Raw genomic sequence first — 27,521 nt, forward strand, 5'->3', positions numbered from 1 at the left:
AGGAAAGATTACGATACTGAAACCGTTTCCTAGTCGGAAGAAGACTGAAGACGTTTAGATTTAAAGAGAAGTGGCCAATAAAAATATTCCCACCTGAAAAAAATGTTCAAAAAATAAAATTCTTTATTTCAGCTATTCGCTTGCACGCAGGTGTCTTAAGAAACAGAGCACGGGAAAGGTTAGGTGGGCGACTATACATCTTGTTAATATCAATGAAATGAAATCGGGTTTAACGTCCTACGGTTCTTTTCCGATTCGGCTAATGAATACGGGCATACGTCGTGCACTGTGCTATGAAGGAATCTTTTAGGGATCTTTTATGTGCTCGCCAATGTGTACACGGGACCTCGGTTTTACGTCCCATCCGAACGACCAGACAACTGTTATGGCGAGGCCCTCCGTCCTGCTCCACTGATAAGGGGAAACCACCGAATTGTTCAGAATCGAATCCATTACTTGTCTAGATAACAGGTCTGATATTGTTTTGAAAACGATATTAACGAATTTTGTTTTATCTAATTCAGATGAATTGGCAGACAATCCGTGAAGAGTTCAGTCCCCTGAACGAAGTACAATTATTGAAGGTTTTACAGGGATATCAAATAGGACAGGGGAGACAATCCCCAGATCACTGGTTTCCACAAACAGAAATCGACCAAACCAAAGGTACGACTTCAAGCTGATATTCTTTCTGTATTCTTCAAGATTATTCGTGTTAATAAATTTTTTGTTTTGGTAGAAAGTATGAATAAATAAACCTAATAAAGTATAAAATATTCAGCGTTAGTAACAATCTCAATCATTTTAATCATCGAAATGTACGTGGCGCTTTTGCAATACCGAAAGGATCAATATTGTATTTTGTAATTATAGAGTTGAATATAAGTCTGGCATCGTATCCTGTTTTTCTGTTGCCGACCACCGGGCCGGATGTGACGTCTATGAATTTCCCTGATGATTTTTACGAGACCATGGATCGTCTACAGGCAGCCTTTGGTCTAGAAGAAGGTGAGTCGTCTTATGATAATTATTATATTATACTTTCCGTCTGAAATTTACTGATATAAAAGATACACGTCTAAATTAATTATTTTTAATGGATTGGAACACGGTTAATAACATGTATATTTTCTCTATTAGATCATAACTGTGGTTCGAAAGTTGAATAATGTACCATTTATAATTTCTTCAATATTTCAGATGATAGTGATAGTGGTTTCAGTGTGAGTAACACACCCAGAATATGTGAACAAATAAACAATAACAACAACAACACGAGTAATAAAATATTCTACAATAAAGACTCACCACGTGTTCTAGACAAACATTCTTCTCGTTTTCTATTGGATAACGATCAGTGCTCGAGCAGTCCGAGTTCACCACGTGTTGGACACGTGTTCTCGCCATCACGTGATGAATTATCGTCTGCTTCGGATTATTTTGAATGTGATACAGACACCGCAGATGACAACACAGTTCAATGGCGGGAAAATTTAGACGAACATTTGGAAATGGAAAATGATTTATCTTTTCGAAATAATGATGCGGTTATTCCCGAAGAAGACGACAGTATTACGTATGCAGAGTTAGACTCTCCTAGCAACGAAACACTGACCAATAATGCTCTGGAAAGCACCGATGGTCTGTATGTTGATGTGGCATCAAATGGCGGGAAAACGGAACCAGGAAAAAGTCTTCGTGTTCTATCGCTAGAGGATTACAGCGGTAAGCCATCTTTATGTATTATAAATTATTTTGTTTTTATTAATAATTCTCATGCAGTATACACCAAGAGTATCAAGCTAAATATCCACATCATGAAATATAGATGGAAAGTAAAGGACCACAATTCTGCGGTAATTTTCAGACTCTCATACGGGAACTTGACCCAGACAGCGGTGTGTCTAACTACTCGTCATCCCATTCCGATTGTCATAACGCTCTTATGCTCTACATCAGCGTGTACGGGAGTGTACCACGGTTTATCATACTATCCGACCGACTAGGCAACAATAGAAACATTCTGGGATTCGAAACCGGGACGTTCTTCCGATACTTAAACATACATTATGCAAGAGCTAAATCGGCCCATTGCAGGTCTTTCTTTAGGCCTGAAATTTTATATATACTATTAATTAGACATTTATTAACATGACAAGACCATAATCAACCCTCGGTGCCATCGGATGTCTCCGATATTAATTAAATTAGAACGGTTCAGCCATATTTTGATTTAATTTAAAAATGGAGAAACGAGGCTAAGCTTCGAACGAACAGTGCAGTGGTTGCAATTAATGCACACATCGTGTCAAACCTTAAAAGGCTAATACCCTCGCTCGCAATAGAGTAATTTGAATGAAACTTTCAGCATATTCATTTTGCATTATCTATTTTCGGACTATTATAGCAAGAATGACTAGCTCTCTGTCTAAATCTTACATAATGTATCTTTAATTAAGTAAAAATATTGAAAATGTATTTGACAGTTTTTTAATCGAACATGATGAATTTAGACTGATATTCTTGGAGTGTACTGTAACTTACTTCTATTTATAATGTCACCCTGTTTTGTTTTAATAACTCAGTTTACGTTTATTGTTATAACATTGGAATTTGGAAACAAACCGTTGTTTGTGACGAACCGTGTGTTAAAGAGGAATTTTCATAGAGCAAATGTTTGAAATTTTAAAAAGTAAATTGGTAGAGATTTTCGTTATTGTGGGAATGTAAGCTTTAATGAAATGAAATGGGTTTAATGTCCCACTGTTCTGCTCCGACTGGGCTAATGAAGACGGGTATACGTCATACAGTGTGCTATGAGGGAAATTTTGCCCAGACAGTGGCGCTATTGCCAACTCTTATATCTAATTCCAAATGCCATCTGATCTTTTACGTGCACGGCAATGTGTACACGGGACCTCGGTTTTTCGTCCCATTCGAACGACTAGACAGCTATCCTTGTCAGGCCCTCTTTCCAGCATCACTGGCAAGGGGAACCACGCCGGAAAATCTGGATGAACTTTCACGGCCAATGCAGGGATCGAACTCCCGACCTCCAGGCTAGCGAGCCAGCGTCTTACCCACTTAGCCACCGCGGCCCCCGTAACACTTAATGACGGGTATAGATCTTTCCTTGAATTCCTTCACATTATTTAATATGGAGAACCACTCTCTAACTAGGTTGTCTCCTAGTTCGGGCCCGATTTGTTGCAGTCTGGTTTTCGCTTATGAGCGGTGCAGGGCGGAGGTTCTGGCAAGGAAAATGCATTCAGTCGGTAAAATGGAACTAAAACCGACTGTCAGCACGTTAAAAAAAACCTTTACATCTGGAAATCCAAATAAGAATTGTCCGGGCATAATTTCCGTTATAGAACAAGCTTCGCGTCATATTCTCCCGTCATCATTATCCTCATTGGGTACAATGTAGAGCGTTAAACTCATTTCAATCAGGATCCTCGTCGGGGTACAACGTAGAACGTTAAACCCATTTCAAACAGGATCTCCATTGGGGTACAATGTAGAACGTAAACTCATTTCAGTCAGGATCTTCATCGGGGTACAATCTAGAACGTTAAACCCATTTCAAACAGGATCTCCATTGGGTACAATGTAGAACGTAAACTCATTTCACTCAGGATCCTCGTTGGGGTACAATGTAGAACGTTAAACCCATTTCAAACAGGATCTCCATTGGGGTACAATGTAGAACGTAAACTCATTTCAGTCAGGATCTTCATCGGGGTACAATCTAGAACGTTAAACCCATTTCAAACAGGATCTCCATTGGGGTACAATGTAGAACGTAAACTCATTTCAGTCAGGATCTTCATCGGGGTACAATCTAGAACGTTAAACCCATTTCAAACAGGATCTCCATTGGGGTACAATGTAGAACGTAAACTCATTTCAGTCAGGATCTTCATTGGGATACAAAAGTATAACGTTAAATCCATATTACAGGAAACACTTACCTACGATATCACCCAATTTGGAAACGGACGCTGGGCCTCAATTTAATGGAAAGCTACTAAAGGCTCTTTATCTCCCAAACCATCAAAGAATACAATAAGTTAAATTCAACATTCTGCTCTTTAAAATTCTCACCATTTGTTTTATTTCTACTAACTTTCACCCAGGCACCAACTATCTGTCACTAATGCACTAATACAACTTTTTATTTACAGTGAAGGAAATGGCGGGGAGAAAGTCGTCTGTCACGTGTAAGTGTCCATAGTTTAACAAACAAAAATAGTAGATAGTTTTGTTTTACTTCAGAAACTGTGCGCCATTTTACTTATCATCATTCAAATATAGTTAATATTGTAAAATTCTCAAGAGACAGGTTTCACAAAAGACGCGTGGCTCCCTTTTATTATCATTATCGATAAAGTGGGCAGAGGCTTCACGCCCTCTTACACAATTTAGGGCATTTCAGGACAAACATGATTTGCTTGTAACGTAATTAATGAGAGTGGTTGCTTGTGCAAAAGGGGGGGGGGGGTGGCCGAATGGTTAGCACGTGTGCGCTGTATCACAAGGTCTGTCATTGAGTCAACTGGCGTGGTTTCGATTCCGCGGTGTACGTGACAACGAGTAGGGTCGCCTGTCCAACCTTGTAGGTTTTCCCCGTTTCCTCCGGTTTCCTCCCAATGCTAAAGACCCCTACGCTAAAGCGAATTATTGGAATAAAATTGAACCATATGTTAGTCCCGAAATGACATAATTTGTGTCGAGTGGACGTTAAACCCCATCTCTCCCCCTCGTGAGGCCTGGCTCACTGTCCTTGGTCTTGCATGGTCAGTATCATTTTAAACATGAACTGAAATGGTGTTCAAATTGTCATTGAGTTAAGTGGCGTGGTTTCGAATGCCCGCTTGTATGTGGCAAGGAGTAGGCTCGCCTGTCCAACCTCGTGGGTTTTCGCCGGGTGAACCATGTGTTACTCTCTCTCTTTCTCTCTCTCTCGCTTGTGCAAAAGGGGTCTTAAGGCAGGCGACCCTGAAGCGGTGATTCAATTTCCAGCACTCCTTAAAACTAGGGTTCTTATTTTAGTCATATTTATCAATCTGGACCGACCGGTACTGAAACTGACCGGCTGAAGAACATACATGTCGGTCAATTTAGGTTTCATGTAACTAGAATTTGAAAAGATTTAGCCCTAGAAAACAATAGATACAGTTTGAATTTTCGTTTTTATGTGTAAAATACTTAAAACTACATATGGAATTGGGATATTTTACTAAAAATGGACATTTTCTTTGGAAAATATATTTTGCTATGTCCAAACATCAATCATTTAATTTCAATTTTTTTTCTTTTCTATTTTACTATACAGGGTGTTAATCAGGTGAATTTTATATTTTTATAATATAGAATTAATCAGGTTAAAGGATGGTTGTTGTTATATATAATTAATTAGCCACAATATTAGGTCATGGAAGAGGTGTTGTTATATATATTTCGTCTCAAGGCTCCCTTCCCTCCATTTATTCATGGTATTGATAACCACGTGCCCAGTAGAGGGGATTGTTCAAGTGTGTATATGACTTAAAAGAGTTGAAGGGAAGGGAGCTTTAAGGGGTGTTTACACTAATTGAAGAATGAAACTGCTTTAATTTTATTTAAACTAGATGTACTAATATTAAAATATAACATTAATAATGAGCGTGTGTGTGTGTGTCTGTTTGTGACATTGGAAAGGTTTTGGGCAGGAGCAAATGATAAAATTCCTTATTTGGAGTGGTAGAAGCCATCTTTGTATCCGACTTACTAATAGCTCTCAATCTGCGATGCATCTCACCACGGGTGATTGGGAGTGTCGTAGAAAATCATTTGGCTGAGGTGGGGACACAGATAGCAAGCGAAAAAACTCACCTTGTGTACGTCACGAAGAAGAGAAGATAACTCCGCTTGATTCTTAGTTTTCAACGATGACGTACGATGCTACAAGAGTACGAGACTGAAACACCCAGGGCTATATTAACTTGTAGGAGGCTTATTACTTACTAACTCTGGTTGATTCTTAGTTTTCAACGATGACATACGGGACTACGAGACCGAATCATCCAGGGCTATATTATCCTATTACTAACTTCTCTCTCTGGTGTATACAAAATGCATGTTTTTCTTCTTATCTGTAATCAAATGGTTCATGGTAATATGTATAGAAATATATCCGAATCTACTGTAATATATTTAATATCATCAATACCTCATGTTGTTTGTGTGTTGAAAATAAATAGTATCTTGCAATTATGCCTTTTACGATTTGCAACGAAATGGTGAAACTAATTGAACCAACGACGACCACGTTTGGTGGTTGAACAATACAATGCTATTAGGGTCGGTGACAGCTAAAGTATATATGGAAATATGTAAATTGAGATCTGTATTTAATAAAAATGACGCTATAACATTTTACTCATCAATTTGTTTTAACCCCACTTCCCCTATTTGATACCATCGCACACAATAATAAAATTAGAACGTTGTTTCTTATTTTCAAAGGAGGCTCACGTGATCTAGAACCGACCAATGGTTTTACGATGGCATCACATGACCAACAGATACAGATGACGCCAGGAGAGTTGGGGGATATATTTTCGGTTACCATGGAGAAAGGGAATGGCTGCTTAGGTCTCGGTCTAATAGACGGCTTGGTAAGTATTAATTTTGATCATTCGAAATTTACACGGCAACCATAGCAGTATCATCGCGCAATCAGTTAAAAACACTCATCCTGTGTACGTGGGTTTGGGTGACCGAATGGTTAACGCGTGCGCGTTAGATCATTAGGTCTGTCATTGAGTCAAGTGGTGCGGCTTCGCTTCCTCGCTTGTACGTGACAAGGAGTAGTCTCTCTCTCTCTCTCTCTTTCTTTCTTTCTTATCCTGTACACAGTTATTTGCATTTTTCGTTTGAAGAGGCTGTAAGAGGTTTGTAGGGAGAATTACTACTTGTCGTATGTCCGCCCTATGTTCTTTCTTTTAATGAACTTGCCTTGAATTCCCGATTGCGAATAAAACGAAACAAAACAAAAAATATAAAGCAAATATAAATGTAGATTTTCCCCAATTACTTTCTAGCCAACATTGATATAATTCTTAATAAAATAGGTGTCGAACAATCCACTAAATAAATTTTGATCTTGAGTAGACGTAAGTTAAAGGTGCTGTCTAGGAACACGGCTCTGTAGATTGAATTGATGACCACAGAATATTACGTATCCTCCCCCCCTCAACCACCAACACTTCTGCCTTCAAAGCAGGTTATATAATTGCACATGTATTCTTATGACATACTATATTTCAGTATACACCTCTACAGTCACGTGGTATCTATATACGGAATATATTATGTAATAGTCAAGCCGAGAAATGTGGTTTGTTGAGAGTAGGTGATCGTATAATGGCCGTCAATGGTACCAGTGTTGTTGATGCGAGCTATCAGATGTAAGTAGGCCTACCTTATGTCTTAAAGGCCCATTTTCAATTAGCTTAAAAACCTTTTCGACTCCCGGAGTTGGTCGAGAAACTTCACCGGGATTGTCCGACGTGCCCCCCCCCCTCCCTCGTCAGTGATGCAGGACACAGGGCCTGGCAAAGGAAGACGTAAAGTCGTTCGAATGGGATAAAATAAACCGAGGTCCCGTGTAAACATTGGCGTGCACTAAAAAGATCCCTCGGTAATTGGAATTCGATATAATAGTTTTGCTGCCCGGGCAAAATTTCCCCTATAACATACCGTATGGCGTATGCCCGTCGTCATTAGCCCAGTCGGAGAAACATTTGGACGTTAAACCCTGTTTAATTTCATTTTCATTTTCTAAATTACTAATAAAAAGTATATTTAAGACCATCAGAAACTCTTAATAGTATTTTCCTCGGAGAATATGTAGGGCTACTACTAAGGCATTTCCATTTGTAAGCCTATCTGGCACTATATTTGTATAATTGGTTTTTGTGACTCAGACTTCCAGCCAATCTATATATATGTTGCATGTTTTGTGACACAGTCTACAGTTTAATTCATATCTAAACTAGTCTCCAGTTTTGCCTTTATAAAAATCATCACGATAAGAACTTGTTTTGCTTTTTCAGTGCCATGGACTACATCCGGTCAACGGGGCAGGAAATCAATCTGGTTGTTGCTAGGTCAGAACGCGACGTCGTTACTAAGATCCTGGCATCCATTTGCTGAAAGATATTCTTTTACATTAGCAGCAGCTGCTTTCTTCTTGGTTATCAAGACGTCTGATCACGGAAACTACAGAAATATTATTCGATCCGAGCATGAAAATATTTTTCGGAATATGCCTAAAAAAAATGACGACTGCGTTTTAACTACATCGGTGAATCTTCGGCGACTTCTTTAAACGGGGGGACTTGTTCATGATTTAACAGTTGTCAATGCAAGATGAGTTCAGAAAATAACTCACCCAGGTGTATTTGACTATCAGAATGACAAAAACTATGTAAAGACCTAACAATTGGATTGCTTGTGCTATTCGGTGACTTTGTTGATCAGTGTTGCACTGTCTGATGGTTCTATAGTGTTCACAAAACAGGTGGCTTTGCTGCAATGGAAGGCTCTAGGCTCAAGATGGTGTACTCGATTAAAGAATGTGCTGAATGTGGTCGATGACTATATGTATTAAATATCGACCGTAAGGTAAAATTACTGCAATACACACATCTTGTCAAAACTACAAACAGTGATATCTTGACTTAGAATAAAGTAATTTGAATGATATTTTCAAATTTTCATTTTTGAGCTGTTATAGCAAGAATGGTCAGCTCTTTAACTAAATCTTACATAATGTATCTTTAAGATAATATCATTATTTATTGTCATATTCACTCCCTATTTATCACATTGTTTTATTTATTTGTAAATAATATCGCTTTACTAATTTATTTATTTAATTTATTATATTTTATAAATAAACTAACTGTTTTATCTTGTAATTTTGGTATGTTCATCTATACAACGGGGTCTAATAAAATGCGGAAGGGTGGGGGTGGGGCGAATGGTTTAACGTCTGCGCATTAAATCATAAGGTCTGTCATCGAGTCAACAGGCGTGGTTTGGATTTCTCGCTTGTACATGACAAGGAGTAGGGTCTCCTGTCCAACCCCGTGGGTTATCTCTGAGTCCTCCGGGTTACTTCCATTGCTACAGACCCCTATCGGAAAGCGAAGTATAAAAGTGAACCATATGTTAGCCTCGAAATGACCTAGTTTGTGTCGAGTGGACGTCAAACCCCATCTCTCTCTCTCTCTCTCTTTCTCTCTCTCTCTATTTGTCTCTCTCTCTCCCCCCCCTCTCTCTCTCTCTCCAAGTCTCTCTGTATGTCCCTGTCTCTCACACTCATGATACTCAGTTCATCGGGATTTCCCGACGTGTTTTCCCCTTGTCAGCAGTGCAGGACGGAGGGCCTGACAAGGACAACGGTCTAGTCGTTCGGATGGGACGAAAAACCCGAGGTTTCGTGTATGCATTGACATGCACGTAAAAGATCCCTTGGCAATTGGAATTCGATATAAGAGTAGGGAAAGTTGCCTAGTAGCACACAGCGTATGTCCGTCTTCATTAGCCCAGTCGGAGCAGAACAGTAGACGTTAAACCCCATTTCATTTTATTTCTCATGAAACTGGGAACCACGGCGGATCAGCGACTGTGGCCTCGACTGCTCACTAACGAAGGCTTGGTAAGAAATTGGAAGGAAACACATTGACAGCAGGTTAAAGATCATCTGGCAGTTGGACATCGAAAAAAGAGTAGAGCCGCTGTCCGGCCAAATTAATCTCATAGCCCACATCCTGCCGCATGCCTGCCATGTTCAGCCCTCAATGCAGTCCCAGAAGAAGCTGTATCAAACATATTTATATTATTCAATAGTTTATCAATGCCTTGATGTAGTGCAAACCTATGCGTGATTACACGTCTGTCAAACCGGAAGTTGGGGCATGTGCCTCGTTGCCAGGCGAGACGACTGGATCGTCGAGATAACAAAGACTGACGTTTCTTCTACAAATATTTAATACAGCAATTTTAGTAAAAATATTTACAAACAATAAACTTGAATAGTGGTTACTATGGTAATTATATAACAACTCAAATCTACATCACGTGGTATTTTAAACAATTTGGTTTGGGTTTAAGGCACGTACATGTATAAGTCTATATGTTTAGTTACGGTTGTTATGGTACAAAATGGAGATGGTTGAATATAAAATATGTTTTTTTTTAAACACGTCCTCACAAATTTTGACAGATTCTTACATTGCAAAAGAAAAAAAAACTAATAATAATAACAAACAAAGCAAGACTAAAACGAAATCCGCCAATCGACGCGCAATTGTCCAAGAAACAAGCATGCTAAGTTTTATGTGGATTTCATTTTCAATCGACCGAGCCTAAGGCTTTGTACGAAGAGCGCCACCCCTAAAAAGAAGAGCACGAGATGCATTGCGCTTGGGGCCTAGTATCTGGTCCAAAACATGGAATTAGAAATTATGTTATGGACATCTACAAACTATCAATCATAAACGAGATTCAAATAACGTTACGTCCTTAATATTACTGAAACCAAATGCCAGAAATCAGAGATCGTTAATTAGAACCTTGCCTAAATGGCTAAATCTATTTGCTAAGGCCAGCTCAATTTTTGTCAAGGTTGGCGAGATTGTAGGTTAGGGTTAGGGTAAGCATTGGAGCTAGGTCCAGGGTTAGAGCTAGGGTTGGAATTAGCGCTAGCCCTGTTTACATCTCGTGACCAATGACGAAAAATTGAGCTGGCCTTATCATTTAGCACTAACCTTTCCTGAATGTCGAATGAAAAGTATTCGAAAAAAGGTGGAACGATTTAATAATATTAGAAATCATTTGGTCCTTAATGTTAATGTGCGTCTTTTTCAATATTTCGAAAAATATCAAATTTGCTTAACTTAAAGGCTCAATACCACTCTTGTTGTAACTGAATAATATATCCCAATCTTTATTCTGGTCAACATGCAAATTGTACTATTTTACAATATTCCAATTAATTGATGATACAAATTTCATCTTAACACACCTAATTTAAAAAATTGGAAAAATTCAACTAAATGATTTGAAAAGCCTGACGTAAAGTTTTTCATATGTGACTTGGATTTAAAAATATTTTTGAACCCTCTGGACAAGTAAAATATGATTTAATGGATAATTTACACAACAGGTAGGACACTAACACATCTAGTACTTAGAATAAGGCTATTTTTTATTTTCTGGGGCTGCCAAGCCAGCAAGAGTGTTATTGTCCCTTTAATACCAAGCTAACATGTACACAAATTGATTTTTTAACATTTAATTAAGAAAATAAAATCAAAATATTAACCAAATATAATCTAGAATCTCCCCAGCTGGGATTTAAATGAGGCCCACCAAAAGCACTAAATGTTGACAAATTTACAATTCATCATATCTTCGTAAATACTGAAAGGAACTTTTGGATTAATATTCCTTTTAAAGATCCAACTTTGACAATATTGCTGAGGTTTGTAATGGATTAACAACCTTACAAAAAGGCGACAACAGAAATTATTAAGTAGTACGCTGTTACATAGAGAATTTCCTAGGAGTCCTTTTTGATATCAAAAAAGACAAGTAGGAGATTTTATTTATCACCCAATCCTTTCTTACATGCACAAATAAATAAATTTATTTTATGATCAGTAGTGGAATACCGCATTTTATCAGTGAAATAAAAGTGTTATTCCACTGGCTAAAGTAGTCCATGTTGTTTTTACCCAAAATGATTGTAAAATCATAAAATAAATAGAACATTTGTCGTTTTGTCGTGAATAACATATTTTATTTCATCCCTTAGCAAGAAAACGTTTATATTTTCACTCATGCTACGCATTCGTGAAAATATAAGTTTTCTTGCTTCTCGATGAAATAAAATATGTTATTCACTCTAAAACGACAAATATTCTCTATATAATTCTTTGCTATATATTTTACTTTTGCTGCACCTGATTACATTACGGCGTAGTGATACATCATTTTTGACAGCAATTCAACCATTGCAAAGTCCCTTATATTGACCCAGTGTTTCCGTCGAGGTCAATTAAATAAAAACAGTTCATTTTTAATAAAAAAAAGAAGTTATTTTTAATTTAAAAAAAAAGATGTTATTGTTAATAAAAAATGAACTATTTGAAAATAAAAAGAAAGTAGTTCCTTTTTAACTGACCAATCGAATTCTTGTATCGCAGTAGATTATGAAATTTATCACACAAGCGATATCTACTGTAGAATGTATTATTGGGTGATAAATTAAATTATAAACATAATATTAATGGTTCATAAGACCGAATATTTACAAATATACCATTTCTATAAAATAAGGATCCAACTAAATGATGAAGCACAGTCTGGAGGGCAAAGTAGACATTTTATATCAGCACAAAACTTGAGCAATATTAAAGATACTTTCCCAGAAAAGTATTTATCGGGTGGTTATTTCCAATAATAAAAGTATGGCAATTTTGATATATATATGGAAAGTAGAAACATCCAGTCTTACTAGCAAAATTCTGGATTCCCTGAAAAACACCCATGGAACGCATACAGGGCAAAAATGTAAGGGTTTCCCTAATCGGCAGTCAAACGAGTAGGAATGCTTGCTCGCGTGACGCCAATGGTTGCAGGCGATGATTGTCTGATTTCTCAGCGTTATTGTGCGCTTGATGTATATGTTGATAAACGTGACGAAGAGCTTAAACGTACAACAGTTTCTGAGATGAAAACCACGGAAAAAGAAGTGGGCAGTGGATACTCGGAGAATTTAATTAGGCTTCGATAATTAGGATAAATGGATAGCGCTTAAAGACAACATCGTCTTGTGTATGCAATGAATTCTCCACCGGCTTCGCACCCATTGGTATATGTCAGCTAAGTCACGTGACACAAACATGACTTCTTTTATTGGATTTTGTATAGCAGGGGTATTCCCTCGCGAAAACAATATTTTGAGAAGGATTTGAAGCAAAATTGTGATAGATTGAGTAGTTTGAATATGTTTTTAGTCCAAATAAATCACCAAATCACCCATTTTGTACGCAGGAAGACATCTTTAAAGAGTGTGTGTGTGTGTGGGGGGGGGGGTAGAACGTGTGCGCTGTATCATACGGTCTGTCATTAAGTCTGGGGTTTCGATTCCCCGGTTGTACGTGACTATAGGATGATGAAAGTATGGTTTAATACAACTGAGCTAAGCCGATGTTGCCTGTCCTACCTCGTGGGTTTCTCCGGGTCCTCCGGTTTCCTCCCACTGCTAAAGACCCCTACGCGCAAATTTCAACAAATTCCTTTTACATTATCTAAATATCTAAATTGCCAGCTCTTTATCTAATCTCCCATAATGTATCTTTAAGATTCATGGAAACATTGTGGAAATCGTTGGTCTTCCCCTTTAATCTTATATCTAAATTAAATTATGTATGGAACCAATATGAGATCAACTTACAATGTAGCTCAAATACAAGTAAAAATAACAATTAAAGTTACGCGTATAAATTATTTCCATTCAAAATCCACATATTATAAAAATCAATTCATATTATTGTGGAGATAGAGGAGAAATTGGTCAACGGATTTGGGGGGTTGCGTGGTCCTGAGGTCTAAATCAGAAGGTCTATCATTGAGTCAAATAACGTGGTTTCGAACTGAAGCTTGACAAACCCAGCGGGTTTTCCCCGGGTCCTCCGGTTTTCCCCCCCACTGCTTAAGATCACTACGAATTATTGAAATACAATTAAACCACCATATGTTAGTCAAGAAATGTCATAAGTTGTGTTGAATGGACGTTAAACCCCATTTCTACCCCTGCTATCTTTTACAAAACGATTTAAAATTCAAACAGATACAAATGTGGATTTTTACAAAACGATTTAGAATTGCAGCAGAAAAAAATGTGGATTTTTACAAAATGATTTAAAATTCTATCAAAAAAAAAAAACAAAAAAAAAATGTGGGTTTTACAAAACGATTTAAAATTCCAACAAAAAAAATGTGGATTTTTACAAAACGATTTAAAATTCCAACAAAAAAAAATGTGGATTTTTACCTCGTATTTTCATTTTTTCTGGAATATGTGTGATAGACCATAATTAAATTCATAACTAAAATTAAAATTCTACAACAAAATAAAAAAATAAGTGTAAAATTCAAATAGAATAAAAATGATATTAAAAACGATATCGTAGAAATCACAATTGTGTGGACTCAGCTGCCTCGGAATATGGTGGCGGGAATCCGGGATTTTCAACTCCATTTGAAAGCGTTTTGGATGTTTCATTATTTCTAAAATCGCTTGCCTTGTCTGTCATGTAAGCCTGATAAGGAGCATCACCATTGCCCTTGCCGTTCTCGGCGTTGCCTCTGGCGTTCTCGGCGCTGCCTTTTCCATTAGCTGTGAAAACCTCTATTTCGTCTTTCTATAATGATAATAATAATAATTTTATAAATAACAATATCAAAGAGATATTGCGCGTAGGGGTCTTTAGCAGTGAGAGGAAACCGGAGGACCCGGAGAAAACCCACGAGGTTGGACAGGCGTCATCGGCTTAGCTCAATTGTATTAAAACGTACTTTCATCATCCTCTAGTCGTGCTTGTATGGGATTCAGTGGGGCGTCTTAAGTCGATTGGTCTGGCACCCCCTCTTCATCTCAGTCCGGCCCCCAACCCCAAGACTGAAACGGTCGCCAGTTTATATCGAGTCTCAAATCCGCCATGGTTCCTCTTATCCAATATTTACCTATATCGGTAGTCTCTGATAACAAAATGAAAATGAAATGAAATGGGGTTTAACGTCCTAGTGTTCTGCTCCGACTCGGCATACGCCATTGCAGTGTGGTATAAAGGGAATTGTGCCAGGCCAGCGGCGCTACGGCCTACTCTTATATCGAATTTCAATTGCCAAGGGATCTTTTACGTGTACGCCAACGGAACCTCGGCCTTTTGTCCCATCCGAACGACTAGACAACTGTCCTTGTCAGTCCCTCCGTCCTGCACCACTGACGAGGGGAAAACACGCCGGAAAATCTCGATGAATTTTCTCGGACAACACCGGGAGCAGACCTGCGACCTCCAGGCTAGCGAGTCAGTGTCTTACGCACTTTACCACCACGACTTCCACATTAGATAAGAGGCCAAAGGTTATTTGTTTTTGTTCAAAGAAATATAAATTCCAACTTACATCGTCGTGTCGAACCCCGCACCATAATCGGCGTCTGAACTTTTCGGGTAGGAAACAGAAAGGTGGCACGATATCAAAGAACGGACAGATCATTCTCGGATCAACAGTTTTCGGGTCAGTTGGTCCTGAAATTAAAGAGAGAGAAATGGGGTTTAACGTCCACTCGACACAAATTAAGTCATTTCGGGTTCTTACATACGTTTCAATTTTATTCCGATAATTCGCTTGCGCGTAGGGGTCTTTAACAGTGGGAGAAAACCGGAGAAAACAGACGAAGTTGGACAGGCGACCCTAATCCTTGTCACGTACAACCGGGGAATCGAAGCAACGCCAGTTGACTCACTGACAGACCTTATGATACAACCATTAGCCCCCCCCCCTCCCGCCGCCTCCCCTATGGCGTGGGAGGGGTATGCTCCTTCATGCTCCCTTTTATTTGATTGCCAAGTCTTATTTTTTCAATTAGTATACAGTAGCTCGTCACTCACGTGTTATACCTTAGCTCGGTCCCATGTGTTATACATTAGCTCGAGCCCATGTGTTATACACTACCACGACACGCGCGTGTTATACAGTACCTTGGCCCCATGCGTTATACACTACCTCGGCCCTCGTGTGCTATACACTACCTCGGCCCCATTTGTTATACAGTACCTCGGTCCCATGTGTTATACACTAGCGCGGCCCTTATGTGTTATACACTAGTCCGGCTCATGTGTTATATACTAGCCCGGGCCCATATGCTATACACTAGCTCGACCTTCGTGTGTTATACACTAGCTCGACCTTCGTTTCGTGTGTTATACACTAGCTCGGCCTTCACGTGTTATACCCTAGCTCGGCCTACACGTGTTATACCCTAGCCTGGTCCTCATGGTGTATACACTAGCCCGGACCCATGTTTAAAACACTACCTCGGCCCTCGTGTGTTATACCCTAGCTCGGCCTACACGTGTTATACCCTAGCCTGGACCTCATGGTGTATACACTAGCCCGGACCCATGTTTAAAACACTACCTCGGCCCTCGTGTGTTATACCCTAGCTCGGCCTTCGTGTGTTATACACTAGCTTACACTAGCTCGGCCTCCACGTCATATACCCTATCCCGGTCCCCATGTTTTATATACTAGCCCGACCCTCGTGTTTTATACACTAGCCCGGCCCTCATATGTTATACTGAATATACAACGAACATAAAACAGCTGATTGGAAGCCTTTCTGTGTATCCACAGCTGATCTCATGTACGACACTGCATCAATACTTTAAATGGAGCGATCATAGCTCTACTTGGATTTCAGAAGCCGAAAGCAACTAGTCTAGTGGTGTATAAATTTATTCTCTATGCAAATATCTAAAGTGGCAAATGAACAGAAATAGGGTTTAACGCCCTAGTTTTCAGGAACAACTATAATATGACATGTGGTGTGCTATGAGGGCAATTATTTTAAATTCCAACTTTCAAGAGTTATTTTACTGTATACACATGACTTTGGCTGTTTGTACCATCCGAACGACTAGACACTCTGCGCCGACAAGGGGGTGCCACGTCATCAGAATTGGTATTTAGTAATTGAACATATTAACACAAGATACAATTTTATAGATACACAATTACTGAGATTAATACTATAAGCGACGTTTACACGAGGATACTCTCGTCTTTATCAAGCAAATGATGTATATTTGCCTACTAGTCACATACCTGTATCATTTGATTCACATACCTGTATCATTTGATTCACATACCTGTATCATTTGATTCACATACCTGTATCATTTGCTTGATAAAGACGAGAGTATCCTCGTGTAAACGTCGCTTAGTATTAAACTCAGTAATTGTGTATCCATAAAATTGTACCTTGCGTGTTATCTGTATGTAAATGAACTTACCCGTAATAAAACTAACTATTAAACCAACAATAACAGTTGTAGCCACTGCTGTGGCGCTATACCACATATAGGATAGTGTGTATAAATAGTAATCGGCGGACCTGTAATATACAAATGACTGCCATCATTAGTGAACGGGATATATAAGGTTAGGGGTCAACAAGAATGTGAGATGTGAGGTTAGAGGTCAACAAGAACGTGAGATGTAAGGTTAGAGGTCAACAAGAATGTGAGATGTGAGGTTAGAGGTCAACAAGAACGTGAGATGTTATGCTAAAGGTCATCAAGAAAGTGAGATGTAAGGTTAGAGGTCAACAAGAACGTGAGATGTAAGGTTAGGGGTCAACAAGAATGTGAGATGTGAGGTTAGAGGTCAACAAGAACGTGAGATGTAAGGCTAAAGGTCATCAAGAACGTGAGATGTAAGGTTAGAGGTCAACAAGAACGTGAGATGTAAGGTTAGAGGTCAACAAGAATGTGAGATGTGAGGATAGAGGTCAACAAGAATGTGAGATGTGAGGTTAGAGGTCAACAAGAACGTGAGATGTAAGGTTAGAGGTCAACAAGAATGTGAGATGTGAGGTTAGAGGTCAACAAGAACGTGAGATGTTATGCTAAAGGTCATCAAGAACGTGATATGTAAGGTTAGAGGTCAACAAGAACGTGAGATGTAAGGTTAGGGGTCAACAAGAATGTGAGATGTGAGGTTAGGGGTCAACAAGAACGTGAGATGTAAGGTTAGAGGCAAGAACGTGGGATATAAGCCCAAAGATTGCTATTGTTTCGTCGTTGACTCATACGATTGTGGTCTGTCCAAATAAACAGCCCTCAACCGGACTCGGGGCAACGAATTAGACAATCTGATTAAAACACAGATCCGATTCGTTTCGTTTTTAATTAATTCAAAATTTCTTTTACTTGTATTTACTACACTAAGATTTGGAACAGTTATATAACCCGCATTCTGGTTGGTGTGAGGGATTAGCCAATAGAACGTTCTGCTGCAGCAGGTTCTTGGCGTGCGATGCACGTAACCGTGGGGATCCTACTAGACATCAACGCTGATCGATTAATCATATGTCTGACGCCATAGGGTCAAAAGCCGCTCGTATGACCCCTGACGCGACCTCCCAATACAACTGGCCAGGTCTTCATGTAGTAGAGGCCATCGAAATCTGTATTATAATCACAATGCGAATTGGAGTGAAAATACCCTCTATTTGTTGACAGTTTTCATATTCATAACAAAACAAAACACAACACAAGGTATATATCCATATAACTACTTCTCTATTATTTAATAACAACGTTTCGTAACATAGGTTACGTCCAATAACGTGAAAACGTGACCTGTATGTGTTACGGAACGTGGTTATTAAATAATAGAGAAGTAGTTATATCCATATATACCCTGTGTTGTGTTTTGTTATGAATAGTTAACAGGTGCTTATAGGTGTCATTTAAAGAATTTTTCATATTGACTACTAATAAACCCCTGAACTCAAGACTTTCATTACTCAGTAACTGCTATTTATAGAAAGATGACATCATTGTAAGAACATCGACAGGTTTTTACTAAAGGCCGTTAACTACAAATGTTGCTTAGAAACCGAACAGTTCAGATTGAAAGTGCGCGTGATCCCAATGCACTTTAAATCAAGTGAAATGAAATGGGTTTAACGTCCTACTGTTCTGCTCCGACTGAGCTAATGAAGACGGACCAGTAGTCAATCGACTTGTTTACTTTATAGAAATAACCGTCATTTTTATAATCAGAAATAAAATTTAATGGGGTTTAACGTCCGACTGGGATAATGAAGAAGGGCATACACAGTGTGCTACGATGGGCAATTTTGCCCGAACAACATCGCTACGGCCTACTGTTTTATCCAATAAAATCTATGTACGGCTCGTTTACGTGCACGTCAATGTGTATACGGTACCTCGGTTTTCGTCCTATACGTTGTCCCATGTCAGACCATCTGTCCAGCACCACCGATAAGGGAGAAACCACGCCGGAAAACCTCGATGAACTTTCTCGGCCAAAACCGGGATCGAAGTTCGTCTCAGTGCTGTGAATATACCAAAGTGAACTGTACAACACTTTCTACTTCTACCCAAGTCATCAAGGTATGTACTGACCTTTCTTCTGGTACTGGCATGATCGTGGTAGACATGTTATATAGATCTGTAGCCATGGTTGTAGGCGGCAGTGTTATGTTACTACAGCCTATTGTACGTAGTAAGGATTTTACCTGTGGGGGTTTAACTACCTGAGCACCGATACCAATCCAAAACATAAATATTAAACTAGTAAATAAACCAGTATAAGCACCCTGTAATATATAACACATTAAACAAATTAAGGCCCCTTCACACAAACATCCAACCTCGTGGGTTTTCTCCGGGTCCTCCGGCTTCCTCCCACTGTTAAAGACCCCTACGCGCAAGAGAATTATTGAAATAAAATTAAACCATACGGTTGTCCCGAAATGACCTAGTCTGAGTCGAGTGGACGTTAAACCCCATTTCTCTCTCTCTTTAACACAAACAAAATAAAAACACCCGCGTAACCCCGGTAGCCTTGGTGACTCAAAGAGTACGTCGCTGTCACGTTACCTGGAAGGTTCCGTGTTGGATCCATTGTGTTGTCCTCGTGGAGGATCCTTTGTTACTGGTGCAGGAGAAAATGAAATGAAATGTAGTTTAAAACCCTATTGGGCTAATGAAGACGGGCATACGTCATACAGTGTGCTATAATGAGGGAAATTTTGCGCGGGCCTTCTCTTATATCGAATTCCAACTGCCAAGGGATCTTTTACGTGCACGCCAATGTGTACACGGGACCTCGACTTTTCGTCCCATCCGAACGACTAGACGGCTGTCCTTGTCACGCCCTCCGTCCTGCATCACTGACAAGGGGAAACCAAGACGGAAAATCTGGATGAACTTTCTCGGCCAATGCAGGGATCGAACACCCGACCTCCAGGCTAGCGACCAGCGTTTTACCCACTTAGCCACCGTGATCCCACTGTTCGTTAAATAGGTCATATAAAATAAAAGTTAACTTACCCATTTATTGGCCCAGGGGAAGAGCATACCAAGTGTAAACAGTCCTAATAATGGTCCACCAATCATACCAAATAGAGATAATGCTGCCTACAATCAAATAAAACATAATACCTTATCTAAAGGGGCATTATCTGCGATATCACCTCGGTGGAAGCGGACGTTAAATAAAGCTATTTCACACATTAAAGGGGCATTATGTTAGAGTAAATATAGAGTTGACGGTTCTCGTTATAATAATTACAAAATAGATAACCTAAGTACAATATGCTGAAGATTTCAGTCAAATTGCTCGGCTCTGAACCGAGATATTAGCTTTTAAATTTTAGGCTGGACTCGAGCATCATTACTAAAATCGGTACGATAAAAAAAAAAACAAAGTCTAGATTATCCATTTTTACGTTTAACTATTTTTCAAAAAAAGTATTCCAATCCGCTAAATATCACAGGCTAGCGATGACATCGAGAGTTGATTATGGTCACGTCACATCTGTATTTCAATTACACCTATTCTATACAATACTGTTTTAGTTTGTTTTTCATAATTTTACAAAATTTAAGATCTTAACATTACACTTCAAGAACTATATATCTATGTTTTGCAACTCACTGTTCGGTATTGTAACTATAAGATTTAACTGTTTTATATTTTATCTATGTTTGTAACTCATTGTCCGGTATTGTAACTATAAGATTTAACTGTTTTATATTTTATCTATGTTTGTAACTCATTGTCTGGTATTGTAACTATAAGATTTAACTATTTTATATTTTATCTATGTTTGTAACTCACTGTCTGGTATTGTAACTATAAGATTTAACTATTTTATATTTTATCTATGTTTGTAACTCACTGTCTGGTATTGTAACTATAAGATTTAACTGTTTTATATTTTATAGTATGATCTTTTAGAGGCATTTAGTAACTGGATAGAGCAATAAACTATAACACATACTTATGGATTTATTTGGGCGACGTTTCGAAGAGTATTCTCTCAACGTTTTCAAGCAAGTGGCTGTAAGTGGCCATTCTATATTCTCGCCTGTTTTCTTGTCTTGTCGCCTTGACAAACCGACAAGGCGAGAATATAGAATGGCCGCTAACAGCCACCTTACTGGAGAGAGCTTATATAAACGCTTGCTTTTTGTTCAATCCGATTCATTATGTTGAATAAAACATTTTTTCAACTATTCAGTTTATTAGTTCTTTTTAACACAATACAAAGAAAATAACCCCTCCTAAAAAAATTATTTAAGAAAATGCACTGGATCCATTTTTAAGCATCGCCAGGGTTAAAATCAAAACTTTTTGGTGATGTATCTCCACGGCTAACGATCATCGAGACCCAAAATGACAGGTCAGCATGCGCACTGGAACGCACTTTACATCAACTGGATCAAGACACATCAACGAAAATTGACATCGACTGCAACTTTAAGGAAAATAAGGCTTTAATAATTAAGGTAAAACGCTCCCCACTCCCTCTCTTGGCCGACATTGGACGGGAGATGTCAAAAGGACACAGCTCACCATTGATTTCTACACCGTCACTTAGTCTTTCTCTTCCGCCCCCCCCCCTTTCCTTCTTTTGTATATTGATCTTTGTTGACTTTTTGGTGTAGAATCGAAGAAAAGGGTTTAAAAATAGTGAATATTTAATGACTTTGAGGCGGAAGGATACAAGAGTTAGTTTGAAATTAATGTAGGGCGGAAAATTGCATATTAATTGATCTCTACTTCCAGTTTGTGTATCTGAAGTTTTCCATAAGGAACCTCTCACGTGCTTTTCAGCAAGAGGTTGCCACATGTTGTGTCCATCTGCGGTAAAAAAAAATTCTACCCAACGAAAATTTGGAAATAAGTTAGAGTCGGTCTAAGAGACGAGAATTAACATTACAATCAATGGTGACATGCAGCCAAAACAGTTCGGGCTAATTTCTCAGGAGTTACTTCCCTTAGATAACAGCTATGGCGATACTCGATTGAACGTTCCGGAAATGAATTCTCTACACCCCAGAAAATAGTGACAACTGAGTGAAAAGGAAGATTTCGGGATCCAAGGCATGCGCCGAACGCATAAAATAATATCCCAACCAACCATGGCAACTGGAACATTTTCATTGTGTTTAATTACGTCACGATTCTACTCACTCCACCTCAGTTGTTATCAAGTTTTTGCGAGAGTCAAGTTTTCAAGTTTCGTGGTCGTAAAATAGATCGTACCTGTAAAACACCGCCTAATAAGGAAGCGACATACGTCAGACCAAGGCATATTAAACCAAACACAAACGCTGAAATAAACAAATGAAAACATTCATGGCATGTTTATGGGCGGTGTCATGGAGGGCGCTCTCGTCGTTAAAAAACATTTCATGGTCATTGACTTAGGTTATAGGAATATTACTAGCCATGATAATTTGATATATGGTGCAGCATGAATATTTACAAAGCATGGTAATAATTGAAATCGAGGCAGTACAGGGGATGATAATACAGCATGCGCAGTGAACAGATCATGTACAGAAGGCGAGCATGCGCAGTGAATGGATCCTTTACAAAGAATGGGAATACGTAATGAATGTATCCTGTACAGACAATGAGGATGCACGGTGAAGGATGGGCATGCGCAGTGAATGCGTGTGTCCGCTATAAGGGATGCGCATGCACGGTGAATGTATAAAGTGTACAAAGAATGAACATCCATAGTAAATGGAGGTTTTACAGGAGATGACCATGCGAGGTGAGTGGATCCTGTACAGAAGATGATCATGCACGGTAAATGTAATATGTACAGGGAATGATCATGAACGGTGAGTTGATCATATACAAAAGATAATCATGTACAGTAAATGGAGCTGGTACAGAAGATGATGTTTCCTACCTAAGACTTTGGATATTAATGTTGCTCTCTCTTGACGTAAATCTTTAACAATATAGGCTTTGATGACGTCTTCTAAAAATACAGCGGCTAATGAATTTAATCCTGATGATATAGTACTGAAACATATAACAGAAAAAAAATAATAATAGTCTCGGTCATCGGTCACGTACGGCGGGTCTGGGTCCGTTGTCAATATTTGACGAAAAGTCCATTGCCCATGCGTAACTGGGAGCTTGGTTTTTAATGTGGTTGATTATCCAGTATCTTTGGCCACGTCAAGTAAGAGTTGCGCCTCTTCCTACAATAAATCTCGTAATGCTTGTATTAATATAAACAAACATGAATCGTGACGACGAATTAGGGTTAATTTTATAACATATATATGGCCAATGAAGAGAGAAATTTTACGATAAAAAAATTAAGAGTATTGGATATTGAACTGGCAATTGATTATTGAAATGACATTCTTAAATTAATTTCATGGGCGTCAACATCTTGTTTTAGGACTAGTTACCTCCCTTAGACTTTGTCTATGATCATGTAAAAGACCGGATAATCTAGCCCAAGACCTATTATTCTCAAATGTTGACAACGTATCCAGACTAATATTCGTAGAATATTTTTCTGGATGATAGAGACTATAATAATAATAATTCAAGGGGTTCCATTATTTTGGCTAGCTACAATGGCTAAGGTTCATAATTTTGTAATGGAGAAGGTTGTGTGGACCAGCTCGTTTTTTCGTTGGCGGAGCTAAACATAAGCTTCCACCGAGGATGATATTGCAGACAACACCACCTTGATGGTAGTCATGGATGATTTGATGTTTCCGAAAGATGCTACAATTATTCTGCAGAAGCTAGTCTGACTGTGATGATTACACTGAAACGTCAGAATAATTTGAACGTTATCAGCACAAAAACGGTGTGTGACTTGTCATCGTATAATGAGATCACCTAGTGATTTATTATATAAACAAAAGGGACGCGGGAACCAGTACAGAAACTTGTGGTACGCCGCATAAAAGAGGCACATGTATGTGTATGTTTCGTCAATGATAACAGATTGTACCCTTCCAGTACGGTAAGAAGAAGACCATTAATAGAAACATTTAATTCTAATCTATTTGTCAAGGGTTCGTTTATTAAATAAACAGAGGGCCTTGGGACCCAATACAGAGCCCTGTGATACGCCGCATAATAGAGACACATGTTTGTATAGGTTCCGTTAATGATAACAGATTGTGTCCTTTACAATACACCATCCCAGCAAAGCTTATGCCCAACCCACTTGTCAAACGTTTGTTTGAATTACAAAGATGAAGTAAGCGGTCACACCAAATGGTTAATATTTTTAAGGCTTACCTGAGAGCTCCACTAAATAAACAGGCTACAAATATACCTGGTAGACCAGATAAATCACCTAAAACATCCATTACAAATAGCGGCAGTAACTGTAATTATAGTAAAACATCCGTTACAAATAATTGAAATTATATTAAACCATCCTAAGCTATTTTTAATCTTTCTCTTTCTTCCCCCCCCCCCACCCACTCCCTTTTACATGGCGATTTTTGCTGATTTTTTACTTTTTGGTGTAGAATCGACGAAGAGGGTTTGAAAATACAGTTTCAGACAGTTTTAGGTAAATATTCATGATTTAGAGGCGGAAGGATAACAGAGTTATCAGGTTGGTTACGGTGAATAGTTACATGTTTTTAGTATGCTTCTTCAAGTTTGTGTATCACAAAATTTTGGTAGGTCAACCTCATACAAATTTTGGTGCAAAGACACGGCCACTTGTTTCTTTGATTTTGGTGAAAAGTATTCAGTCCAACGAAAATTTTGGGAAAAGTTGGAGCCGGGCAAAGAGATCAGAATTAACATGGAAGTCAATGGGGAAATTAATGGTCGTCTGCCTCCCGATAACAAACAGGGGAAGTAACTGTAATCATATTAAAGAGTAAGACTACTAAATCGTTTGCTATAGACTTTTATCGGAACCTGTTGAATTTCGAGGAGTCTAGCTGATATGTCATAAAACTTAGAAATATAAAATTAATAAAAGTTTGCGTGACCAGTGGTGCGCTAAAATGGTGGGTTGTGGTGGGGGATGCACCCCCAACTACTCTGCGAAAACTCCTGTTTGCATAATTTCTCAGAAAATGAAGAGAATACAACAGAGTGTATGTGTAGTGGGTGAGAGTCGTGTGAGGGTCGTGGGCGGGGGTAGTTACAAACTGTAATACTGCACGAATGGGGGCCAGGCATGGACTGAGGGTCTGCTTTTTTACACACCCACCACCCAAAATTGTTTTTCGTCCAGCAAGTTCCGATAAATACAACCGTAATTTCCGCTAGGTCCTCCTCATGACTCTAAGATTGGTCATATTATTGTCGTTCGAAGGGTAAAACGTCCGCTTTTACCGAGGGTGATATCGCAGAGTAATCGTCTCATATGTTCAGCGCATGCTTAGGGGTCTTTTTCGTGGTCATATTATTGTTGTTCGTAGGGCTTAACGTCCGCTAGTACCGAAGGTGATATCACAGAGAAATTGTTTTATTTTAGTATATTTAGCACATGCGCAGGGGTCTTTCCCGTGAAAGGAAATCGGAGTAGCCGGAGTAAACAATTCAGAAGACGTCCCTATCTCATAAGTCTCATACGCTCATACCAGGGATCAAGACCACGACCGTCAGCCAGAGGTGACCAGGTCGCTAGAACTCGAGGCGCTCATACCAAGGATCGAGAGCACGACCGTCAGCCAGAGGCGACCGGGTCTCTAGAACTCGAAGCGCTCATACCAAGGATCGAGAGCACGACCGTCAGCCAGAGGCGACCGGGTCTCTAGAACTCGAAGCGCTCATACCAAGGATCGAGAGCACGACCGTCAGCCAGAGGCGACCGGGTCTCTAGAGCTCGAGGCGCGACACTTTAGACCAATTACCCACCTCCCCCATCCCCTATATTTAACTAACCTGATCAGCTTGACTAACTAATTTAATAGTTAGAGGATCACATGTTGAATAGAAAGCATACATCACTATACCAATTAAACATGACAGGTATAATATTACACATAATCCAGGAAAATTAATCCACATAGCACTGAAATATACATATATCATTTAAATATTCATTAAACCCAACAGCACTGCAGGGCGGAGAGAGAGAGAGAGAGAGAGAGAGAGAGAGAGAGAGAGTTTAACATCCACTCGACACAAACTAGGTTATTTCGGGACTAACATATGGTTTAATTTTATTTCAATACTTTGCTTGCAGTGGGGGGAAATGGAAGGACCCAAAGAAAACTCACGAGGTTGGACAGGTGACACGACTCCTTGTCACGTACAACCGGGGAATCGAAACCATGCCAGTTATTATTATTATTATTATTATTGTTCGATTTATATAGCGCCTCATTACACATAGTGTTTCTAAGCGCATTCACAACAAAACAGTTCAAAAACATTTTGAAATAAATATGTTTTTAAGTTAGTCTTAAAGCTCAGAATGGAAGAGGACTCTCGAAGAGATTTTGGAAGATCATTCCACATTTTAATTGCTGACCCAATGACTGACCTTATGGTACAAAGGCCATCCAACCCAGCCAATCCTTAATAATAATCCACATATGAGATGAAACAACCCAGCTTAAGCACCATCTCTAGACCCTTGCCCCCAATTCTATAGAAATTGTATATCCTGGGCCCTGGGCCCTTATTCACGAAATTTTAACTAAAGATAAAATCCAAATTTTAGTAGATACTTCTGTCTAATATTATCCATTCAAATTACTAAAATTTGGATTTTATCTTAGTTAAAATTTCGTGAAACCGGACCCCGGTTTCCAAGTCCGCGTTTTCGCCGAAAACATGGAAAAGATCATATTGTATTTGCATTAGACCGATTTTTGCCGACATTTACATGGAAATGAAATGAAATGAAATGGGGTTTAACGTCCTACTGTTCTGCTCCTAAACTGGGCTAATGAAGACGGGCATACGCCATACAGTGTGCTATGAGGGAAATTTTGGCCGGGCAGCGGCACTATCGCCTACTCTTATATCGAATTCCAACTGCCATGGGATCTTTTACGTGCATTCCAATGTATACACGGGACCTCGTGTACATGGAAAATGGCTCTAACACGGTTGTGGCTAATACTTACATCTGAGCTTTTCTTAAAGTTGGACACGTGCATGCACGTTGTACCTGAGCTTGGTTTGTACCATAAACAGCTACCCACGTGAAGAATCCACCAACAACTAGAGACCACACACTATGACGCACTGCTGGGTTTACTCTAAAACTACAATAATACAAAAACACAATAAATAGTCACAAACCAATAGATCCATATCTATGGTGGGCGTATGTGAAGGCTGCGTGGCCGCGTGGGGTTTATTGAGATAAATTATAACCGCGACGG

The 27,521-nt window shown here is 39.1% G+C and overlaps 2 protein-coding genes across 5 annotated transcripts in view; one reads left to right on the plus strand and one right to left on the minus strand.

Moving 5' to 3' along the window:
- Positions 1-8,889, plus strand: part of LOC126812216 (ras-associating and dilute domain-containing protein) — a 29,699-nt gene extending 20,810 nt beyond the window's left edge. For 2 of the 4 annotated variants that reach the window (XM_050538483.2, XM_050538484.2), the window contains exons 7-12: positions 525-666; positions 874-1,008; positions 1,201-1,725; positions 6,508-6,659; positions 7,312-7,451; positions 8,100-8,889. In XM_050538483.2, the coding sequence (XP_050394440.1) occupies positions 525-666; positions 874-1,008; positions 1,201-1,725; positions 6,508-6,659; positions 7,312-7,451; positions 8,100-8,199 (1,194 nt within the window). In that variant the 3' untranslated portion in view covers positions 8,200-8,889. Of the gene's footprint in view, positions 1-524; positions 667-873; positions 1,009-1,200; positions 1,726-4,184; positions 4,221-5,335; positions 5,348-6,507; positions 6,660-7,311; positions 7,452-8,099 lie in introns of those variants that run through there. The other 2 variants (XM_050538485.2, XM_050538486.2) reach the window with 2 other exon arrangements.
- A 1,134-nt stretch (positions 8,890-10,023) lies between these two features.
- Positions 10,024-27,521, minus strand: part of LOC126812223 (sodium-coupled monocarboxylate transporter 2) — a 51,520-nt gene continuing 34,022 nt past the window's right edge. Inside the window, exons 8-17 of the mRNA XM_050538502.2 lie at positions 27,261-27,401; positions 26,068-26,197; positions 24,454-24,542; positions 23,090-23,205; positions 22,432-22,499; positions 20,211-20,297; positions 19,281-19,474; positions 17,139-17,239; positions 15,247-15,371; positions 10,024-14,483 (exon numbers count right to left, since the gene is read on the minus strand). Coding sequence (XP_050394459.1) covers positions 14,256-14,483; positions 15,247-15,371; positions 17,139-17,239; positions 19,281-19,474; positions 20,211-20,297; positions 22,432-22,499; positions 23,090-23,205; positions 24,454-24,542; positions 26,068-26,197; positions 27,261-27,401 — 1,279 coding nt within the window. The 3' untranslated portion in view covers positions 10,024-14,255. The remainder of the gene's footprint in view (positions 14,484-15,246; positions 15,372-17,138; positions 17,240-19,280; positions 19,475-20,210; positions 20,298-22,431; positions 22,500-23,089; positions 23,206-24,453; positions 24,543-26,067; positions 26,198-27,260; positions 27,402-27,521) is intronic.

Source organism: Patella vulgata, chromosome 2, assembly GCF_932274485.2.
Source record: "Patella vulgata chromosome 2, xgPatVulg1.2, whole genome shotgun sequence".
Taxonomy (NCBI): domain Eukaryota; kingdom Metazoa; phylum Mollusca; class Gastropoda; family Patellidae; genus Patella; species Patella vulgata.